The sequence below is a fragment of the Copadichromis virginalis genome, linkage group LG7, assembly GCF_057382275.1.
Source record: "Copadichromis virginalis isolate Kocher_CV1m ecotype Utaka linkage group LG7, C_Virginalis_male_GT1.1, whole genome shotgun sequence".
NCBI classification, from domain to species: domain Eukaryota; kingdom Metazoa; phylum Chordata; class Actinopteri; order Cichliformes; family Cichlidae; genus Copadichromis; species Copadichromis virginalis.
Window position 1 is genome coordinate 51,949,159 of NC_140624.1, and position 23,468 is coordinate 51,972,626.

Genomic DNA, 23,468 nt, shown 5'->3' on the forward strand with positions numbered 1-23,468 from the left:
AACTGCGTGTGTATATGTAAGCCTGTAAAACCTGAAGATAGAGACAAAATACTGTTAATCTGACTATCTGCCATTCATCTCATGTAAACAATAACGTGGCGCACAGCGTGACGTGAAAAAAGGCACATACCTTTGACCTCTGTGTCCACAAGTAAACAAAAAAAAAGGAGTTTTAAAAAAATCTCCGTTTTCAGTGATTCGAAACGCCGTTTACGTGTGGATGAAACAACTGCGTTTTCAAAAATACCTGTGTAGGTGCGGACGTTGCTTAAAAGAGTTAGTAGTCTATTTCCTTACTACCTGTAATTTATTGCAGATTACTTGTATTTGCTTAATTGTTTACTAAATGTTTGAGATGTGAAATAAACCGCAATGGAGCAACATATGGGTGTGTGTGGTTGGAGGATGTGTTTGTGCATGTGCGTGCGTGCGTGCATGTGCGCGGAACCACTGACTTAGCTGGTGATTTGGCATTGGCTGTGAGCCAAATGTGGGATAGAAGTGTAAAGATTAAAAGCACTTTATGAATACATGCTTAAATGTCGCTTTCAGTCTAAAGCTTTCAGCGATCAGTAGGACTAGAAAAGTGCCATATAAATTCTGGTCTACAAAAACTGACCTTTAAAAAAGGGTGCAAAACAGTGTAGGGGAACCCATTTATTTATATTATATTTTTGTTATTATTCATAAAATCTAGAGGAGACAGTGAAAGTGTGTAGATTTTACTATTTGGGAACATATATGTGCCAGTTTTGGCGCTCTAAAAAGTACACACAGTTACCTTTATGTTATTTAATAGCCCCAGGGGATACATTCATCTTCCTGTAAGGACAGAAAGGAGCTTTTACTGTACCCTTATTTCTTATTTCTGAAAGTGTGTGAATATAATACAAAGAAGCAAAAGCTCAAGAAAAGCACAAACACAACGAGGTCAATACTGGCACAGTTTTACTCGCAGATTCAACTTAACTGAGTTCAGTCTCATGTATAAACCATTTAATAATGCACAGGTCATGGTCTTGCAATCTGTTATTTATCATGTTAGTTTACTTTAAAGCGATGTGAATTAGCAAAGACATTTTGTTGTTTGGTTCCTTTAACATCTTCTTTGTGCCCTGAAGTCAAAAGTAAGGGGAATTTTGAAAGAAATCGGCCTTCACCTGAATCAGTTCGTGGCTGCTGTGTTAACCGTACAAGCAACTGCAGCACAAGGAAGAAGGCAGTACAAAAAAAGGTCCGGCTGTGAAATGGAAAAGGTATCAATAGGAAGTGAAGACTGAAAAGACATAAAAGGCTAGGTAGTAAGGCAAAGTGATGATCTGGAGTCGTGAAGAGGTTAAGTGTTGCTGTAAAAGAAAACAGGTGAAAAGATGTAGAAAGGAAGATGGGAGGGGGGCACAGAGAGAAAGGACAAAGGAGGCGAAAGTGTGATGGCGAACGTAAGATGGAGAGGGGGTCAGGAATAAAGAGTGGGCAGACCAGTGAGCTAAATGACCAGGATCAAATTTCGTAGTGCAAAGCAAATTACGAGTCACAGTTATATTATGGCAAGTAAGCGATAAGCTGTTGTACTTCTCGCTGCGCTCTCTTTGTAAAGACCAACAGCATGTTTTTGGGGGTTTTTTGGAAGTCAAAGCCCAGTTTGCGCTTTAGTAAACACATTAGTAAATCTGGACCATAGTGTATATCACTGAGGTGCGGGCAGCTTTGATAAAGCAGCACTGTAAGGGCTTTACATAAACACCATATGCTATCAGCCTCTTGCAGATATCAGATGTTAGTTCTAACATGTGGTTTTGAAAACCAGTGTAAAAGGCTGTATATTAACCCAAACTACACTGTATTTGCTCATTTGTCTGTATAAGAACGTCAGTAACATCCAATTCCTAATCCACAGGGTTTAATCTAATGGCAGCTATAACACCTTCAACTCTTCTGGGAAGGCTTTCTACAAGGTTTAGGCGCGTTTATGGGAATTCTTGACCATTCTTCCAGAAGCATATTTGTAAAGTCAGTTTGGGGATGTCCTGGTATGCTGAAGTATTAAGAACTAAGGGGGCCCAGCTCCTGTAAAGCAACCCCACACCATAATCCCCCTACTCCAAACTTTACGCTTGGCACAATACAGACTACGTCCACACTAGCCCGGATAGATTTGAAAACGGCGTTTTCGTCTGAAAACGCTCCGCGTCCACACTAGCGTTTTCAGTCGTTTTTACAGAGTTGCACATCCACATTGAAACGGCCGAAAACACTCACGTTCCAGTACTGCAGTAAACGCAAGAAGATTCGACCTGCCTCATTTCTGTCTGCCGCTTATTCACTTTCTGGCTCTTTCTAAATGGACTAACAATGAGGTGGAGTTGTTGCTGCGAGTAACACAAAAGTACTAAGTTGCAAAAGCAATTGAGAATTTGAAGAAAAGCTATCTGGAGCATGTACAAACTGATATTAAGCTTCAATGGGGCTGTCAAAATTGAGAGCAAACAAAACAACTGCTGTATAATCCCCTCTGCTATCTTAGTTTAATTGTTCACATGACTGCATCATATGACTAACGTGCGTCATCGTTTTCAAAAGTCTGCATTTTCGCTGTGGACGGGAGGCCAAGACAGAGAGATCAGTGTGGACGTGGCCACAGTCACAACTGCTTCCCCATATTGCCAGACGGGGAGGCGTGATTCGTTACTGAAGAAAACACATTTCTAGTGCTCTAGAGCAGTGGTCCCCAACCCCTGGGCCGGTCCGTGAGTCGTTTTGGTACCGGGTTGAGGCTCGGTTGTGAAATTTATGGTTTTCAGGATTTTTATGAGTTTTGAGCGTTATTTCTTTTCCCTTGTGTTGTGAATAATTTTTTTTTGTACCGGTACTGGTTTTATTTTGTTGTATTTATCTACAACACCTTAAAGGCTGGTCCGTGAAATTATTGTCGGACATAAACCGACAATAAACCGGCGTAACAATGGTCCAGTAGCGATGTGCTTATACCACTGCATTCAACACTTTGCATTGAGTATGGCAAGTTAAGTCTTGGATGCAGCTGCTTGGCCATGGAAAACTGCTCCATGAAGCTCTACGCTGTGTTCTTGAGCTAATGTGAAGATGACATGAAGTTTGTAGGTCTGGAGAGATTGACTTGGCAGAAAGTTGGCAACCTCTGCTAACTATGAATCTCAGCTTCCACAGACCCCATTCTGTGATTTTACATGGTCTACCACTTTGTGCCCGAGTTGCTGTTGTTCCCAATCACTTCCACTTTGTTAAAATAGCACTAGCAGTTGACTATGGAATATTTAATAGCAAGTAATTCCCTGAGCTCTTGAGAACGACTCATTCTTAAACAAATGCTTGTAGAAGAAGTCTGCATGCCTCTGTGTTTTTTTGTTTTGTTTACACCTGTGACCATGTAAGTGATTGAAACATATCAATTTCAATGATTTGGATGTTTGAGTGAATACTTGTGGCAATATAATGCATTTTTTTATCAGTAATCTAAACAAGCAGAATAGGTACTCAGAGCTAATTGATAAAAAAGCAAAACAGTCAAAAACAGCTGCTTACAATGCGACATAATGCTACCTTTATGCTACAGGGTTTCCCAGTGCTTTAAAATTTGACACCCAAGGTTTCCGAACAAGCATCACTATGTGATGCCTTGGGAATAAGAATGTGTTGGGGTTTCACAAAAGCAGCTGTAGGCTACATAAACAGATGTTTCACGCACACCAATATCTGGTATAAATAGTGCCAGACCACAGCTTGAGAACTGTACCACTGCTCTGTTTGTTCCATCCTCGAGAATATTAAAATTGCAACATGAGCTTGATATTGTGTAAAAATAGAAGTACACGTTTAGAAACTGGCCCAGGAGCGGGACCTGTCGGAGACTCTTGTCTCTTTCCCTCAGTGTTCTCTCTCTGTGTCTAAATAAAGAATAAAACTGCTGGAGGTGAGAGGACAGGTCTAAAAAAGAAATCTCAGCAATCAAAGCTTTTACAAAGTCTTTCACTTCTTAAGTCTACCAGCCATTTGTTAGATGTGTAGTGAAACTAATAGTAGACTTCAGTAACATTTAATGACGATATCAATTACCTTAGTTTTTTGTCCTTTAAATAGCGGTTTTGTCCTTGAACCAAACAACCCGTGCAGGTGAGTGTTTGTTGCCCCCAAGTGGAAAGCCTATGTAAAGACAGGGAGAGAGGTCTGGCCATTAAAAGTATTTACACGAAAATTATGTTTACTTACATAAATGATATTTACTGAAGCGCATCAGACTTTTTAATATTTGTACTTCCATTTTATGGTAATTCATCCTATTACTACACTACATTTAAGATGGGAATGTATTTTTATTCCAGTTACTCTTCTTCCATTTACCACGAAAGCTTCCATCAGTTACTTCAGTTTCTATTCAAACAAAACAAAATGAGATGCATTTAATTACTTTATCAATTCATTTATATCTTGATTTAAATCCCTATTGTATTGCATGTAAAAAAAATGCATTAGAGCTGTAAAACATTCTCTCCGGTATTTAATTGCAAATCAGTTATCATAATTTTAGTGCAGCAACATGCCATAGTCTATCTTCTTAGAAATAACTCCCCAGCCTGCTTAAATCACATTTAATTAAAGCAGGCTGAATAGCCAGCGATGCATATGACAGATGATTTTGACTGCACGAAATGAAGTTTTTACAGCTCTATTTAACAGGTAGAGCTAACAGCTAGAGAAATTTCTTTAATAAATACACTCGTGTGAAAATGAAATTTCTCCCTGGACCCTGTGTGGTCCTGTGGAAAAAACAGAGTACATCCTTACTGCCTCCATAGGAATTAAGTATTTACATTTTGTATGTAATTTTAAGATTCTCTTAGATTAAGGTCCCCCATTCACCACACAGGGACCTCTGCCCACTTAAATGGGGAACAAATGAATATATGAATAAAGTCATTCATGTGATATTTTCTGAATGTATTTTTTACAAATAAATAAATAAGCCAAGTTCATTTACATCAGATTGAGTTGAGCTCAATTACTTTGTTACACTTTTGAGATGATGTGACTTACAGCAATCTGATACCAGTGTTATCCTTGATATAAAACTAATTATATCCCGACTGCTTCCATACAAAATAAGAAGGTTAGTAGCAGCCAGGTACTGCTAATCTAATTATTTGATTAATTCATCATCAATAAGTACGAGCAGCTCTGTAAAAGCAAAGGTTTTTGCAGTTTGCTGGCTTGATGCATTCAGATGTGTGTTAACCCAAATACCACAATCTTCCCAGGAGTGGACATTCCCAGAAACTCATTCCAAGATCAGACTGTCTGCAACAGAATTGCTGAAAAAGACAAGAATCAAGATCTTACAATCCCCCAGACTCCAATCTGATTGAAATGCTGTGGTGGAACCTTAGGACGGCTGTATTTAAATGAATGCCTTCACCTCCGTGAACTGAAATTTCTACACAATAATGAAAAATACTCATAAAGTCATACAGAAAACAAATACTGCATGCTATTGCTGCTAAAGATGGTTCAAGATGCTGTTGAATCTTCATTTTTCGCTTTCTTTTTACCAACTAACTTTTTTAACACTAACTTTCTTTTTCATTCAGCTATAGAAGAATTTGCACCACTAGACACTAAAATGCCCAGTAAGTCAAAATTAGCTCCAGTTTGATCAGTTAGACTGGTCAAATAGTTCTCCAACAACATTAAAGCTGCTGAAAGTGGAAAGAATAACATTGTTTATCTGCTCATATCCTACCTATCAAGGACTTGGACCAAACAGGCAGGAAGTGAACAGTTCAATGTGCCGGAAGCAGAAAAATAGGCAAAATGTGAAAATCATATTGTGAGGGCTGGACACCAGGATGCTCAAAACAGCAGGTTGTTGGGAGTTTCCTGTATCCAGTGATGCACAGTGGTTTTGGTTGTATTATGTGTTCCAGTGCTCCACAAGTGTTGTGTCTGCCCATAGCTTCTCGGTGTGCAGTACAGCAAGAATTTATACACCTGCAAGATCTTCTGTTTGAAAAATAAAACAGAGAGTTGTGTTGTTGTCATCCACAAACTGGAAACAAAATCAGGATAATCAAATCAAACCAACGTGAGGGTGAACTTTCGCCATATTTTCTCATACTGTATTTCTCATGCACTGGCTGTATATCAACTGACTTATGACTTAATCAATGAACCCAGTGAGCTAGGATTAAGACAGTCGCTCCCAACATATTAAACACTATTGAACAAGAAAAGGAGAAAAAGAAATCCGTGTGAGGAAACGAGCAAGTATACTGCCAAAGTATTTTGTGAAACACTTAGATTTTTTAAGGTGATATCAGTCTTGTTGTGGTATCTGGACTATATATCAAAGATGGACAGAGCCATCACCCAGTGATTTTGGAATTCCATTTTTCTTTAGCATTTTGGAGGATGCTGTGTTAGTATTTGGGAGCTACAAGTTACCATATTTAGATGAGAGGCTGGAGTTCTTATCAGCTATTGTTAGCAAATATAGTTTACAAGCAAATTTCAGAACTGTGCAAGTGCAATGCACAGAGACAGAGTATTAAATGGGATTTCACTCAACAAATCTGAAGCATAAAATACAGTGGCCCTGAAAGGTCATATCCACTGCATTTTTTTTTTTCAAAAAACATCAGCAAATGAAAAATGCGTCAAAAGCACACAAAAAACAACAACTTGGAAAACACAGTGGGAGTGGTTTTTGGAAGACAATAACGTGACAAGCTAATAGTAAATGGCTAATGTCAAACGTACATACAGTATTATATGAATCACATGATTAAAACACACATTAACTTGCAGCTTTTTCTCTGTCACAACACCAATGAATCCTTTGCTTCTTTTAAGTGTGTAAGTGCAATTCTTCACAGCTGTTCTGTCACATCAACCTCTCCCAAAAACACTTCCACTGTCCTTTTTGTTGTATTTTGTTTTGGGGGGTTTTCTTTTTCCATTGTGTTTTATTTAATTTAACTGTGCCACACAGCAGGTGCAAATTGGTGCAGTGTTTGTGTTTTGATTGGTGGTGAGTTCCAATAAACCTGTACTATCTTTGTGTGTGTGACGGCAACCTGCTCACTGCCAATGTGCGCTGGGTGCCATCTAGTGGTACTCATTCAACAGTAAAGTCAAATATAAAGCATACAGAATACATAGGTTTGTTCCATCATAGCATGTAGACTGAATTATAGTTGTAGTTAGAGCATATGTTATCTAAATGCTGAAAATTACCTTCATTAGGTATGCAAATAGAGGAAAACATACAAAATATACTAAAAATCATTATTTCCATTTTTCCTAGAGACTGAATCCTGTTTTTAATATCCTTAAACCCGAGCTCCTGTTTGCAATCCATTTTTAATTTCTCCTAGCCATTTGTGATTTGCTGAACCTAATAAGTATATATACTAAGCTTCTTCTATGAGCAGGAAGTTATTACTTTGTTCCATAGCAGTCACACATCTCTAAGTAATGGGGGTCCACATATGCAGTCATCGGGTTCTTTCACAGCATAACACAATAAAGTCAACATTTCCCAATATGAGGATACAAAGTTTCAATACAATGAGACACACTAACTTCAATAACTGAATTTAATTTATTTGGCAATCAGACATCTAAGCAAATGATTTTACTTTTTTTAAAGGAAGATACCACACTGTTCTAAACCAAAAATATCCAGCAACAAGATGTATTTGGGATTGATGTTCAAGATGAAGATAAAGTATTTGGCTTCAATAAATATTGCAGTTTGAGTGTCTAATAATTATAATATATATATATATATATAAAATTTTGCTGCTAATTCATTCTTCCTATAACTATAATATGAATATAGGGTTAAAGTGTTGCTATGATTCTTTGCATGAACATCATTATTTATTCCTTGTTGATCATAAAACTGTGAGTACATTAGGTTTTAGTAGGACATTTTGTTCATCTCCAAAGCGGTCTTTCATGCTTCACTCAGATTGTGCTCCAATCTGCTGTTGGTATTTCTGGGTATGCCTGTTTTCAGTCCTTGACAATATTCCCATCTGTGGAGGATAGAAAAAGTTTTTTCTTTTTGTTTTTTTGCTGACAAAGAGAGTAGCCTTCTCTGTGTTTGACCTTTTCTCTGAGCATACTTCACTTGTCTTTGCCATTTTTTGCAGTTTCATTCTACTATCCAGTTCCAAGATCGTCCAATTCTCAGTAGATATGTTCTTCTAAATTTATGCTGTTGCCTTTCAGAAAGTTGTCTTTCTGTGACAAATTCACTTACCTTTATTTATTATTTAAAAATGTAAACTCACTGCATGCCTCGAGAGAGAAAAAATAACATTAACTTAAACATAATATCTACATTTTGTATATAATGTAAAGATTTTCTTGTATTTGGGTGCCCCACACCACACAGGGACAGGAACACTGATTTAACTACCATTTAATAAACTCATTTTGACGTTCATTTAACTTGTAATTAAGTAGAGCTTCTTTGCCTCGTTACACTCTTGGGTTCATACCAGTGATACCAGTGCTACAGCTGATACAAAACTAATTACATCCTGATTGCTTTCATCAGAACTAAGAGGGTAAGTAGCAACTAGGCGCTGCTAATCAAATGCACCTGATCAGGAAGTGTAAGCTCTGCTATAAAAGCAGAATCCAGGTCTGGAGCATTCAAGTGTGTGTTCACACAATGCCATAATCTTACCAGGAGTGGATGTCCCAGCAAATTCACCCCATGTTCAGACTGTGCAATGTCGAGAAGCTGGCAAAAAGCCTAAAAGCTTACATCTCAGGCTCTATAATGCTGAGTCGGCATGTTAAAGTTCACTGACAGTGCAGCATACAAATGAGACCAAAGTGAAGATGTTTGGGGATGATGCTCAGCACTACATTTGGAGACAACCGAACATCTCAACTTAGCACCAGCACTTCAAACCAACTATCGAGCACAGTGGTACAAAGCAAATCTACAACAGAACTGCTGAAAAAGAAAAGAATCGAGGTGCTGCAATGGCAGAGTCAAAGTCCAGACATAGACCTGACTGAAATGCCGTAGAAGGACCCTAAGAGAGCTGTGCATCAACAAGCCAACGCAATATTTTAAGGAAGAGTGGTCCAAAATCCCTCCATAACAATGTAAGTGACTGATAAATTCATACAGAAAACAAACACTGCACGTTTATTGCTGTTTATGGTGATTTTACAAGCTTTTTTAAGCCCTGTGAAAACTTTTTTTCAAATGACTGCATCAACCTTAAGTAATTCTTACTAAAAACAAATAAGTTAATCTAACTTGCCTCACTTTCTGGGGCAGCTGTGGCTCAGTAGGTACAGCAGGTCTTCTACTAATTGGAAAGCTGACTGCTCCAGCCAAAGTATCCTTGGGAAGGATACTAAACCCTGAGTTGCTCTCAGTGTGTTCATTGCAGTGTGAATGTTAGCTAGAAAGCACTTAGTTTAGGGTATTGACATCACCCCACCAGATGGGCGGCGTTGGACATACTTTTTTTTTTTTTAAGTGTTACGTGCTTAAATTGACAGAAGAAAGTCAGAAATCTACTCTGTCATGAACAAAATTGTGTATTTTTCACCAAAAATGTAAACCTCATTTTGATTTATTGGGTTAATAACACTTATCCTTGTGCCATTTTGAAGTTTCGAGTAAACCATTTTTCAAAGAAGGGGAGTTACAATATGTATATATTCAGTTTTAGAAATCATATTCAGTGTTAATTGTAGCGTTAAGTGTTAACGCTAGCTTATATTCATAAACAACACTGCCATATGCAAAATTAGGGTGGCACTAGGGGTGGCCACCTCATGCCACCACAGTAAATCCGCCCTGATGGGATCTACAGTGACCTTGACCTCAAGTTCAAGGTCGGAGGTCAAGAGGATTTTGAAATTGATTCCATAGGCACGTTTACGAGGAGGCTGAGGGGTAGCACTGGTGGTCGCCGGTATTTTAAAGGGGCGATTTATTTCAGTAGGACATCACTTATGTAGACTGGTTGTAAATGCTTGTTTTACACAGTTTATGTAGCAAATTAAGGATAATAATAAGCCTTGTGGACTTCACTGAAATTTGCTGATAATTTAACTGTCTGAAGACTCTTTGGAATCACTGTGTCAAATCATGGTACGACTCTTACCATGTAAATACTGCAGAAAGGGAAAGGAGCCTTTATAAGCTTCTTGATTTCTTTAAATCTGAACAGAGATGTTGAACAGCTTCCATTGCCAAGACAGAACACACTCAAAGTTGCTGCCAACCTCCAGTGAGATTACACACTGTAATTCTTGCCAGTGTCTGCTGGCACAAATGTAACTTGTCTGAAAGTAAAAATCTTACAGAAATGTCAACTTAGAAAGATAGCCATTGTGTTTGTTGTAATAAATGTTGAGGCAGCCCTTTATTCACAGAAGCCTGGTTAGCTTTTAAAGGAGAAAGAAACCAAATCAGGGGACAAATACAAATAAGCTTGTAAAATACAACCAGTAAACTTGATTTATTCTCTGTCCCCCCTTTTTTTTTTATCATGTTCAGATTGTGCATACAAATAATATTTATGCTTCCGAGCACGCCACCATGTGATTACGTCATTTGTACAGGAATGAGGAGCTTGACATTTTGTTTGTCTCGGTTTCGCACAGCCACAGGTTGGCACAACTCACATGTGTCATTAGCTGCCATTACAAAAGCAAAATGCCAGGCTAACACGACACAATACAAAGCCTCGCTGAAATCGGTACGTACCATTTATACATATCAGCCAGCCGTTAAGCGATTAACATGGCACACAAGATCCCAACAAATCATTCCACTGTGGAGGAGCTGAATTACACAGCTGCTTACTAATCTAACTGGGGCTGCTGTTTGATTAGCAATTTAATTTGTTCTCCGGGGAACTAATTAAAGCGCACATCAGTAGGTGCGCAGAATCCACCCCCCGCACCCCCAAAAAACAAACAAACAAAAAGGCTGGAAATGCATTAGTCTGAAGCCATTTGTTCTCCATGAATATGCTGGGCATTGTAGTTTTTAGCAGGACTAAATAATGCATTTGTTTGGGACTATTTTCATCTGTGGACTGATACATTTTTGGCGATGCAAGTATTCACAGCGGCAGGATGCTGTATGTAGGATTTACAACAATGTTCATGTTTAGGCTGATGAACACGTCAACCGATGTGACAGTGGTGCATAATGGTTTTGCAACGTCAGAGGGAACAACAGAGGATATTTACAGAGTGGTCTATAGAAGAAATTTCATGTTGATTATTGTCTGCACAAAGAGCAGAAGCCTTCTTAAGAGCTCTTAAAACATGTTTTAATATAAAAACAAATGTCAAATTTAAGAAGTATCAAAACAAGCTGTCGCAAATGGTTGATACACGGAGTATCCTATTACTTCGGGGTCAACTTTAAGATTCTGGTTTTGACTTTTAGAGCTCTGGATGGACAAGCACTGACATACATCAGTGAACTTTTTCATCAATGCATCCCCAACAGGTCCCTGAGGTGATGTAATCAGGGCCTGCTGGCTGTACGTCATACAAGGATGAGAACGAAAGCCTTTGCATAACCCCCCAAACTCTGGAACTCCCTCCCACTGAGTTTGAGATCCGTGGACTTGGAAACATCTCATCTCTTTTAGCTTTTTTTGTTTTTTGGCAAGGTTGTTTTGTGGGGAAATCCCAGCAGATCAGCACTTTCTGAAAAACTCACACCAGCTGGTCGGGTTTGAACAACCACTTAAATCACCTTTCTTGTCCATTTTGATGTTCTGTTTGAACTTCAGCAGGTTGGCTGGACAAATATGAACTCAATAGAAGGGTTTAGTAGGATGAAAAAAGTTTAAAACTCAATCATTACTTTCAATGTGGTTTAATAAACAGTTTGATGATCCTGTCAGTACAAAGGCAGGGCATCTGACAAGAAGTAGTTGTGGTAAAAAAGTGAACATGTAGACTAAATACGCAAAGGTGGGAGTGCTGGAAAAGTACACAAGGGCAGGAATTGGAGATGGTGAGTTTTTAAAAGCAAAACAGGAAACAAACTTAAACTTAAGATGAATAATTATTTTGCATCATCTCATTTCCCCTTTAATAAATAGGCCCAACCAGCTTTTTCTTCCTAAAAGAAACTATTTTATCTTTCTCCTGTTTGAGATAGCTGGTCACACGTTTAACATTATTAACCGCTTAAAAAACAGAAGTCTGGCTGAGTTGATAACAATAGTGCCGAGAGGTTTCTGTTTTGATTTACATTTCTTTAAGTTCAAGATACCTCTGTGACTCTTAATTCAAGAGTTTGATGCCTTCATTTTTTGATGAACTATGAAGAACCAGAATTAAACATCTGACATATTTGGAGTGGAGACTGACCAAACAGCTCTGAGCCATTCCTCTGAATCACATCCAAAGAGTTTTTCTTCAGGAGTGCTTGCTGCTTAACTGAACAGTGCAACACAGAAGTAATAGCTTGAAGGAACAGAAATAGACTGCAGTCTTCATAATTTAGGCTATTCTTGTTCCCGATGGGTGTTTGGGGATAGCCTGAGGTAGGACCTGAAAAGTGAATCAAAAATGGAATGGGTCGTTTAAATAGGGCAGACGTTTCTTTTGAGCCGTGCAAGTCGTGAGGATATGCCTGAAGTATTTTCTCAGCAGTGTTCAGCAGTCACTTTGGGGAATAGAGGAAGAGAAGTGCATGAAGTTCCCTTAACAAGACAGAGAGCTTGTTCGTTGTTTCAACTAAACAGACGGATGCATGGATTTGTCACCAACACTGGGTCATATCGTGTTAACATACGGTGCATGTTTAAATTCCCCAGTCTCTGGCAAATGAAGCAAAAAACTGAATTTTAACATATTTTCCACAACAACGTTTCACTGTCATTTTACAGCAGAGTAAGGGGGACTGGGGAAACAAGTGATTCGTTTGAACATGTTAGAGTGATGACACTGATGATAGTGTCAAGGATGCTTTCAAAACTGATCGACTCATAAATAAATATATCAGTACTGTCAGATTTTAATCTATCCAGCAATAAAATCTGAGAAGCATGTCATCAGGACTGGCTTCATTTTACAGCATGACAATGATCCCAAGCACACTGCTAAAACAGTAACAGAATAGCTGGATAGAAGCGACACAATGGACCACCACTGGTCACAGATTGGCCTCCCCAGAGCATGGACCCCAACATTATTAAAGCAATGCAGGACCATCTTAACAGAGAAAAGAACAAAAGGTAGACAAAATCAAAAGAAAAGCTTTGAATGTCCAACAAGAAACCTGGAAAACTATTCCTTAAGACGAAACAAAGCTGAAAAAAAGTTGCCCAAGAGAGCTCAGGCTATGTTGGAGAATAAAGACGGTCGTACCAAATATTGACTTTCAGACTTGCTGGAAATGTGCAAACTGTTTTTGCCTTGTTTGCTGCATTTCCATGTATGTTTGCAAATTTCAATAAATCACTGCACATTTAACATTTTCCTAGCAAAATTTGCAATGACACGTACTGTGTGTGTCATTGCTTGTAATAGCTTCAGCCAAGGTTATGCCTTTGGCATCATTTGCATGTGTGTCATTATGTCTGCAAACACAATAGCTTGAAAAGTTTTGAGTAAATTCTGGTAAAACTTTGTAGGCTACAGAAGAGGTTCAGGGCCACTGGAAAAAGTGAGGATGTTTTTTTTTTTGTTTTTTTTCTGAGAATGCTGGAAAAGATGTAGCAGTCCAAATTGTAAATTATAACCAAGCTGAACTTTTTTTTTTTTAATGCATTTTTTTTTCTTTTAAACAGAGTAGTGTTTGTCTTATTGTTTAAGTGCCGTATTGGCTCAATAAATATGCTACAAAGTAAAATTTTATATGTAAGCAATGAAACCATTTTCCACTGATCCATGGTCACAGTGGGGTCACTACAGCAGGTAGCTGTTCATGTTTGATTTGGCAACTTCACACTGGCCTTGCCCTTCCTAACTCAACCCCAAAGGGCTGGAATCAAACCAGCAACCTTTTGCTAGTCAAGTGAATGTGTTAGCCATTACAAGGTGTCACTATATTTCAAAGTAAGACATTTGACCATCACTTGTACATAAACACATTTTTATTCAGCCTGATATAGGTTACACATGGAAAAAAAACCAAGATACGAGAAAAAAAACAAAAAAAAAAAAACCCAAAACAAACTATAGATCTACTTCCCTTTGTGGAGCTAATGGTGACACTTAAAAATCAGCTTCGGCGCTCACTTGACAGCTTCCAACATCAGCTGCCGCAGGCTTTGAGGAATAAGCATAATCACATGCTGCTACTGACCTGAGGATTTTTTCCTGTCTTGAGAGAAGAAAAAAAAAAAAAAAAAAGTCCACCCTCAGCACTCATTTTCTCACTATCTGATATGGAATGTTGTGTTGGGAAAAGTGGGGAGAAGGAAAATTTTAAAAAGGGTCTCCGCAACTGCAGAAAAGACCTGAAACTTGCTGAAAAAAAAAAAAAAAGAAAAAAAAATTACAAATCCCAGAATTCTGTTCCCAGGCTGCTACTATGCAAGAGGCATTAACAAAACACCTCGGTCCAAAGTGTGTTCAACAACAAAAGAATAACTCAAACCCACTGCTGTGCCACTTAAAGGTTGATATGAACAGAAACCATAACTTATAGCTTGTTAGTTCAGAAGGTTCATTAAATTTACACTGCTTACAGATCAGCTTTGGAGTCTAATATCATTATTATGAGGACTGGCAGAGACACAAAGCAAAACCCAATGAGGGAAAAAGACAGGGAAGGTCATTCATGATACTTAACTAGTGTTAGTCCTATTTTAACTTGTAAATTTAACAAAGTGCAATTTCATATTTATACTACATCATAACCAATTTTAGAAACTGTTCATTCTCTAGTCTATAACAATGAAAAATGGTCGACTCCACATCACCCCTAACAAAGCCATAATCAACCCACCCACCCCACCAGCTATAGTATCCATCAGAATATTTCTTTTAAAGGGAAGAAAAAAAAAAAAAAAAAAAAAAAAAAAAAGGAATCACTAAGTACATGCTGCAATGACGCCCATCAATCTGTTTGAAACTTGAGCAAAGGCTCCTGTAATTGGCCCCTTGAAGCTCTTGCAACACACCGTTACTGTCAGCGCGAGTTTATAGTTAAAATATATATATTAATCTATCATTAAATAGTATGCCTCTTACACAGTCTTGCATGCACTGAAGAGCATTTTTAGGCAAGCTGTACAAGGAGGAGAGGCGTGGGGACGGACTTGCTCAGGCTGTAGGCTCCGGGCCAGGTCCAGGCACTCCTGCCACCTGTAAATATTTTTTTTGTGTTTGTTTGTTTTTTTGCCCTTTACTCCTTTGCAACCACGTCAGTCCAGATGATGGTTCTCCAGTGTCGTTTTTGTGTTTACTTTTTATGCCATTTTTTGGTGGGGGGGGGGGGGGGGGGGTGAACATTTGTTTGCGTCTGTAAATGGGAATGTATCTGTGTGCACGTGTGGTCCTAAACTCAGTTTCACAAATGAACTTTGTAGATCACTGAACTTTTGTTCCAAGCTTTCGTTGTCTGTTCCTGGAAGGAAAAAAGAAAAAAAAAAGAAAAAGAAAATTAGCAAACTCAAAATATTAGGAGACCCAGTCATATTTAAAGCACCAAACATTTCAATGGATCAACGGTCTTGCTAAGCAGGGAGCTACGTGACATGAATATTTTTGTCTCAAGCTCTCAGCGCTACTGAAGCTGAACTTAGCTTTGAAAGTGCTGAACAACACTCCTGTCAAATTTTCATTCAGTTAACGGCACAGTAGAAAGAAAACAGGAAGACGTCTAAATGTGTCACGTCTAATTAGCAACGAATTATTCCTGGCTTGCCAACATGTTAGCTGCTACCATCACCAAGTGTTTTAGTCAGGCCTCGATAATCACAGATGTAGAAAAGCGAGTGAAATGCCATTACCACCACCACAGTATCTTACCGTGCCTCTGATCTGGTCACTGTGTACTCAAACCACAAGATGTTTGGGATCAGGCTTGTGTCTCGTACCAGGAAGTACTCTGATATTGGCCTGTGAATTGTTTAAAAGAAAGAAAAATATGAACATTAGACAATAGATACTAGACCATTTTCATGCAACTCAGGCAGAGGATGAGTTGCCCTCCCCTGTGACACATGAAGGAAGCAGAAAATGAGAGAACTACTTACCATGCAGCTATTTTGGGGAATATTGGTGTCAGCACCTCTTGTGTAATAAAGAACCAGATTATGCCAATCGTACTACCGGCCACTCCACCGTAGAAAACCTGGCTCCAGGTGTGATACAACAAATAGACTCTGAAGAATGAGTAAGTAAGTAAGAGAAAAGAAGAAAAAAAAAATCAAAATGCATTTTAAACCATTTCAAAGTGTTATCGGCTCAGCAAAAGTGATGCTGTTACAAAGGAAATCAAGTTCTTTGCAAAGTGTGAGCAGCCTGGTCAAATGTCATCTCTGAGTTTTACACCCACTACTGACATTCATGCTTCACAAGTTGAGACAGTTAACTTAAGTCCTTCATTTCATCAAATAATTGCCACCATCTAATTAAAAAAATAATAATAATAAAAAAAAAAAAAAAGGTCAATATCTCAATTATTTATAGAAAAGAGAACATAAAAAGCACTATAAGAATATACAAGTATATCGAGTGTTGCTTATGCAATTTCTGGCAGAAATGCCAATACAGAACCACTGAGCTCTGCGTCCCCATCACATCAGTAATGGTTGCCAATTCAGGTCAAAACTTCCTTGACTTTAAATCGACTTCTGTTGAAATAACGCGTTTCTCCCTCCCCCCCAAAGATCACCTGCGAGGGAAGCAGCTTCACTCTGTAACACTACTGAACAGTCATGAATGGACTAAAGTCCTAAACATACTCAACAAATAAAGATGGCTCATGAAAGTGCAGACTTGAATGGGCATCTGTAAACAGAGTACAGGCATGTAGTCTAGTGTCACAAATGATCACATAACATGCTGGGAACCTCCTGAACCAGCAAAAATAAATAAATAAATAAAACAACCTTCCTGTTTATCATAACAAGGGCCAAGAAAACAGTTAATAAGAAAAAGGGCAAGGATGTGGTGTACAGTGCATGCATAAGACCTATATAATGAGGGTCAACTTTAGTAAAACAAGTACTAATATTACTGTTTGTTAGAGTACTCTTCTATGAACTTCAGATTTTAGCAATGATCTGGGATATGTGCAGAGGATAGGGATTGGATTTTACCTGCTGTATGACACTGATAAGGCTATGCCCAAGAGGATAATGGACAGTATGTGTCTCCACAGAAGGTCCACACATCGAGCATTGTTCGTTTGATGCATTCTGACGGGGAAAAAGAATAAATAATAATATACAGCAGTTTGGCACATTTTAAAGTTAAGGTGGAATAATTACTGATAGCCCAAACCATTCTTGTAATGACCTCAAATAACCAAACTGAGCACCAGATGAAAACTAGAAATGAAATGCTTGTTTGAGATGCACACAATACACATTGCATGTTTGCATTAGTCCTACTGCTAGACTAAATTCACTTTGTCAAGTAGCTGCTGCAATTTGAATTATTTCACAACTATGTTTCTATCATTAAACTTCCCCACACAACAACAAAATAACTCACCTTAAATAAAGGAAAAGAAAGAAGTAAACAACAAAGAACCAGATAAGCTGGGAATGACTGGAGGGCATCCCATACTCTGTGTGCACGGTTGTGTGAGCCCCTGCAGAGAGACAACAGAATCTTATAAACATTAATTTACAATATTGGTTTTATTTACAACAGTTCGGCTATGACAAACAAAACCCAAAAATTATTCAGTTTTTTTTTAATCATGCATAAAGAAAACAATTAAATGCTCTTGTCCAAAAACCTGGAAGAAGAGGGAAAAAAAACAAAAGAAAACAAAAGCCATTATTATCAGCCAATAAAACGTTTCTCCCCTTCAATGAAGTATTCATCAACCAAAAGTATAATACCATGTGTCTAACAATGTGTACGTCCCACTCTTAAACAGATGGAGCATTGGCACAGGATTTCTGGGTCAATGGCAGATGATCCCCTGGGTGCTGTGGGGTGGGGTCTTTTAGTGAGCTTTTTCCAGTTATTCCAGCAAATGATGATGATAGAATCCTGGGACATTTGGAGGCTGGATATGGCCTATTATTATGTTCCTGAGGAGTTTTTGTCAAGTAGTGAGGTTAGGACAAAATAAAAGATGGGTGTAGCCACTGGGCCACATCTATTATGTAGCCTCAAACTGAGTACTTTCACCAAGAGGATAAGGCAGGAGTGGCATGTTAGGTGGACTGCAACTACAAACTAAAGAGAAACGCCATCAGCCCAATATTCTCCATTTAATGAGGTGACCAGTGGTTTTTGTGTTGTGGCTGATCAGCGTATCCAGTGCAGGCACTGTTTTGGGTTTAGTAAAAGAATAAAACTACTCATAAAGCTGAAGTGGATATCGGCATTTTCTACAGGTACTTCTATTTAGCTCTAATTCAATATTTGACAAAACAAAAAAAATTTTGGACGAAAAAAAAAATAGATGCTATAAGCCAATTTTTATATTAAATTGGGGCTCTCGAATCATCTTGATGCCATCATCACACAGTTCGGAGATAAAGAGATAATAGCAAGATAAATTTGTAGTCTCAGGTTTCAGTGCTGTGCGCCTGAATAGATTTTGTGGTTGATAGCAGAAGATGAACTCTAGCTACCGTTACATTTTTGTAATGCTTGCCCAACCCAACCTGCTATACATAAAAAAGAAAAAAGAAAAAACTTGTTCCTTCACCCACCTGCGCATGGGCGCGGCTCTCTGAGAATGTGCTTCAGCAGCCAGTTCACTCCTTCATTCAGGAGAAGCCCTCCAAAGAAGGAAATCTAGTTTTATGAGAAAAAAAAAGGCAATGCATGAGTGTTTGCATACTTCTGCCCTGTCTGACAATGCTGATCAAGTTCCTGTGAGACAATTGACAGTTTCACAGGCGGACTTTTAAATATTGTGCCCTTTCTAAAACCACAACTTTGTCAAGTACATGTGCAGGACTCACCGTGTGCAGTTCCCGTTTAAACACTATGAGTGTAACAAAGCCCACAAGAATTGCTATAGGGATGAGGCTGATGTAGGCCAGCAAGTGTCCCGTCAGATCATCTAAAACACATTAACAGATTACAGATATTAAATGGCACATAAACAGTAGAAGTCACTGGTGGGAGTGACAAGTTGTGTCTCTCAGTGAACCCGGATGACCAAGACACTGTGGCTACAAGAAGGAAGCTGGTGTGGTTAAGTAGCTAAGCCATATTTAAACTAACAGAGCACATTATTGGGTGCAACTCAAACATATACGTGCAATGAGATTCAGTCACACTGATCAGTATCAGGCCATGGGACTAGCTAGTATGTTAGCTACAATGCTGGCTACAATGCTTTCCGAGGAGTACCAATTTATTTCTACTGTAGTCATACCTTTTTTTTCCTATTTTTTAAATACTTGAGTTTGGCCAAATAACCGTTACAGTACACGGCGTATTAGCAGAGAGCGGAAAGAAAATACCGAAGACGATATAAAGACAGCTAGCAGGCTAACTAGCCTTCATTGTGGACATTGTGACAAACTGCGCATGCGACGCTGTCTCACAATTTTGCAGTCCGGGTTACATTTCCCGCTGTGTTGCTGGTTCTACAGCAGCTCACAATTTGGCAGCAACACCGACGGCCGTGTTCATTCAGCAGCAACAAAACACGCACTGCCCGAAAAATTACACAACAGCCAGTGTCGACAGAGCTTCAGCAGACACATAAAGACGCTAAGTGTACGTACCCTCGGGGAACTCTACGTGTGTCAAAGATATGGACCGCCATCGAGGTGGTGCCGAGCACTGCTCTTCCAACGCCATCTTACCCGGACACAACCGGGCAGTCCCACAGTGAAACGCCCAGACACGTGTCCAGCCAATGGAGAGCGGAGCTCAGCACTTAAACGTCCCCTGACAGTGGAAGCGACGACCAATCCCAGCTGCAATCTGCAGACGAGCTATTTTGTCCATAGAGAAGAATTATTGAATGAACAAAAAAAAAACAAAAAAAAAAACGGGCCGCCTACATTAAAATACCAAAAATGCACTCATTCAAAAACATGTATGATCTACAATTGTCTTAATTAATTTAAGGCATGAAATTAATAATAATAATTAATTTAAGGCATGAACCCAGACTATTGCTTACCCCTTGAATAACTGACCTAATTTGCATCTGAGATTTCTTTGTGTGTTAAAATATGAATTAATTTGAGCCAAATTGTCAAATGTCAAAACATAATTTAGTACTCTTAAGCTAACCTTTACAAAGGCTAAGGTATAAATTATCCTTACAGGAGACTTGATAAACTGTGACTAATACTGTATAGATCCATTATAAGCCACTTAAAAAGTGGAACTGTCATTCAAAACTAATTATAGGGATACACTGACTTTAAGATTTTAAGGTAAACACAAATGCAAGTGGTCTGTGGATTTGTTTGTTTTTTAATATTTACTTGTGTTATTTTACTTGTTTTATTTGGAATAGATGCCTACTCCACCTTGTGTCCAAGAAGCAGATTATTTAATTTTTTTTTAAAAAACTGAAGTGTTTTGAAATATTTGTACATTTAGCCTTCACACAACACATAAATGTCATCTTAATTGCTAATAGGTGAATGGCAGGGCCAATATGGGGGTATCAGTGCATTTTGAATTAATTTCATTACTGATTAAGATTAATTTGAGCCTTTTCACTATCCTACACTTTACTGGCCCGCCATCATTCCTGAACAATGTTCAAAGCCAGAAGGGTTTATTTGAGAATATTAAACAACTAAACATGGGCGTAGCTTTCTATTTCTTGACCACAAGGGGCAAATCGCTGTGGTTGCAAAAAGACTTTAGTCCTACAGAAGTCTGTGGGAAAACTGCCTTCAGCTCTAACCCCTGTAAACACTTTCCTGATGATTTTATGGGCTCAGTCATTCCTTTTGTGTCATATTTGTGTCCATTTTGCAAATTTTTATCATTCTAAATGTCAGGAAGCCAGAAGCTCAGTGACTTATGCCTTGGAATTAACCAGCTGTTAGCCAATGAAGAGTGCAGCGGTCTTTACAAACCAGTCAGTGGTGCCAAGGTGCTGGGTAATGCTACTCCAGCACATAGGTTCCCACATTAACTACAGATGACCAGTCTCTTTCAGGTTATACGTGTGCAATATACAATAATGCCACACTTGCAGGGGACGTGCTCATGCCAAGGTTATTATAGTTAAATAAAGCTGAACTGAAAATGAAAACTAGATGTGAAAAATATTTTCCTTAACTAAAATAAAAACTAGATTTTCAAGAAAAGCTAAAAGTCACTGAAACAATTTTGCAAACAAACTAAAATAAAAATACTAATACAGAGGGAAAATTTGTTATCATAATTGAGCTGATGAGGCTTTAATAGACATGTTTATTGAAATTTTGGATGTCTAAAAGACAGAGTCAACTGCTTTCAAAAAAGTTCAGTTTTTTATTGCAATGATACTTCTACTGAGAATTCTAAATCTTGCATCTGGCATATGCACTCTATACAAAAGGGACTAAACCTAACACTGACACTAATAAAAACAAAAGTAAAACTAAACATTGTCAAGCAATGAAAAGTAAAAACTAAACTAAACTGAATTAAAAACCAAAATACAAAACAAAATATAAACTAATTAGTAAATCCAAAACTATAAAACTCTGGCACAACCTGCTTTCTGTTTATTCTTTATAATATCTATGGTTAAATACTATAACTTGGAGCTATACAGTTTGGGGTTTTTTTGTTTGTTTTTTTAGGTATTTTGTACACCTTATTTATATCAAAGACATTATATAAAATAATCAGAACACCTGTATATTATACCACAATTTGCCAGTCAGTTTAACATAATTTAAATAAACTAAATTGCTTATAAAGTTCACACACAAACATCAATACTTCTCTAAAAGAGCTTTAACAATTAGTGATCATATAACCTTTGTCTGGCTGTTGTATTAGCCAAATGTATTTACAAACTCCGCTTGGTGTACCTCACCCATCCACAGGCGTAACTCTCATTTTATACAGGGGAGGGAAACAAATATTGCACAGAGGTTAATATCAAGATCATGGCTTATCTCTTAAAATTAGATGATTCAAATATTATAATTTTATTTTAAATTGGTTGCATGAGTTCATATTGGAAACAGCCTTAACTTTGAATACAAACTTTCAGGCTGTAAGACAAACCTGATCATAAATGCAGTGTAAGGAATTTTTGATTCCCATTTATGTCCTTTTTTTCAAAAATTAAAATGTCTTTCTTTTGGGATAAAAAGTAACAAGTTATCCAGACTTGTTATACAAAGTTATTGTAAGATTTGTGGCTTACTATTGAATCACTACAGAGCTTTTACCTCTTGTGTGCCGCCATCTCTTTCTTATTACTTTAAATAGTTTAAAAGGAGCAGCAAATGATGAAACAAAAACATTTTTGACTTTAAACTATGCCTGTATCCACCCGAGCAGTGCTATAATCGAGCTAAATGTTAGTAGATTTGTAATTTTGTGGTAGGTGCTAGTGTGTTAGCATGCTAGCTAATAATCGCTTGCACGTGAGGCCGATAAAAAAAAAAATAACATCAGTCTTGAAGGTTTTTAAAGGGTGGTAGCACCACGGACGCATATATCATCTTTTGACAAAATAAAGATAAAGTATGTAAGAACTGTACTTTTTAAATTCAGGACTTTTATAGGGGACAGTTACATGATGACAATAATCACCTGAACAATTGGGAATACTGATGATATTTGCCCTCTTTTGATGCTACTACTACTACTACTAATAATAATAATAATGATTTAAAATTCCTGACCAATATTTTAGTCACATTAGATTTTTTTCCTCTTATTATCTACTATGATCATGTACTTCCTTAAAAACCATCCATCCATCCATTCGCTGCCGCTTATCCTTTTCAGGGTCGCGGGGGGCACTGGAGCCTATCCCAGCTGTCATAGGGCGAGAGGCAGGGTACACCCTGGACAGGTCGCCAGTCTGTCGCAGGGCCAACACAAAGGGACAGACAACCATTCACACTCACATTCACTCGCACATTCACACCTAGTGACAATTTGGATTTTCCAATTAACCTATCCCCACAAGCTGCATGTCTTTGGACGGTGGGAGGAAGCCGGAGTACCCGGAGGGAACCCACGCAAAATTAAGCCAGTGTTTTTTGATATACCTATTCTAACAATATTCTTTTAAAACTCTCAATTAGAATGTTTGACTTTTGTGAAGTAAAATAAATAACTCAATA

The 23,468-nt window shown here is 38.1% G+C and overlaps 1 protein-coding gene across 1 annotated transcript; it reads right to left on the reverse strand.

Moving 5' to 3' along the window:
- Positions 1-14,124: 14,124 nt before the first annotated feature.
- Positions 14,125-20,035, reverse strand: dolpp1 (dolichyldiphosphatase 1). Its single transcript, XM_085464098.1, has 8 exons — positions 19,929-20,035; positions 19,155-19,255; positions 18,900-18,984; positions 17,719-17,818; positions 17,322-17,420; positions 16,254-16,382; positions 16,027-16,116; positions 14,125-15,622 (listed from the first exon to the last, which is right to left on the reverse strand). The coding sequence occupies exons 1-8, from the start codon at positions 20,002-20,004 to the stop codon at positions 15,586-15,588; spliced, it is 717 nt and encodes a 238-aa protein (XP_085320224.1). The 5' UTR covers positions 20,005-20,035; the 3' UTR covers positions 14,125-15,585.
- Between the last annotated feature and the right edge of the window lie 3,433 nt (positions 20,036-23,468).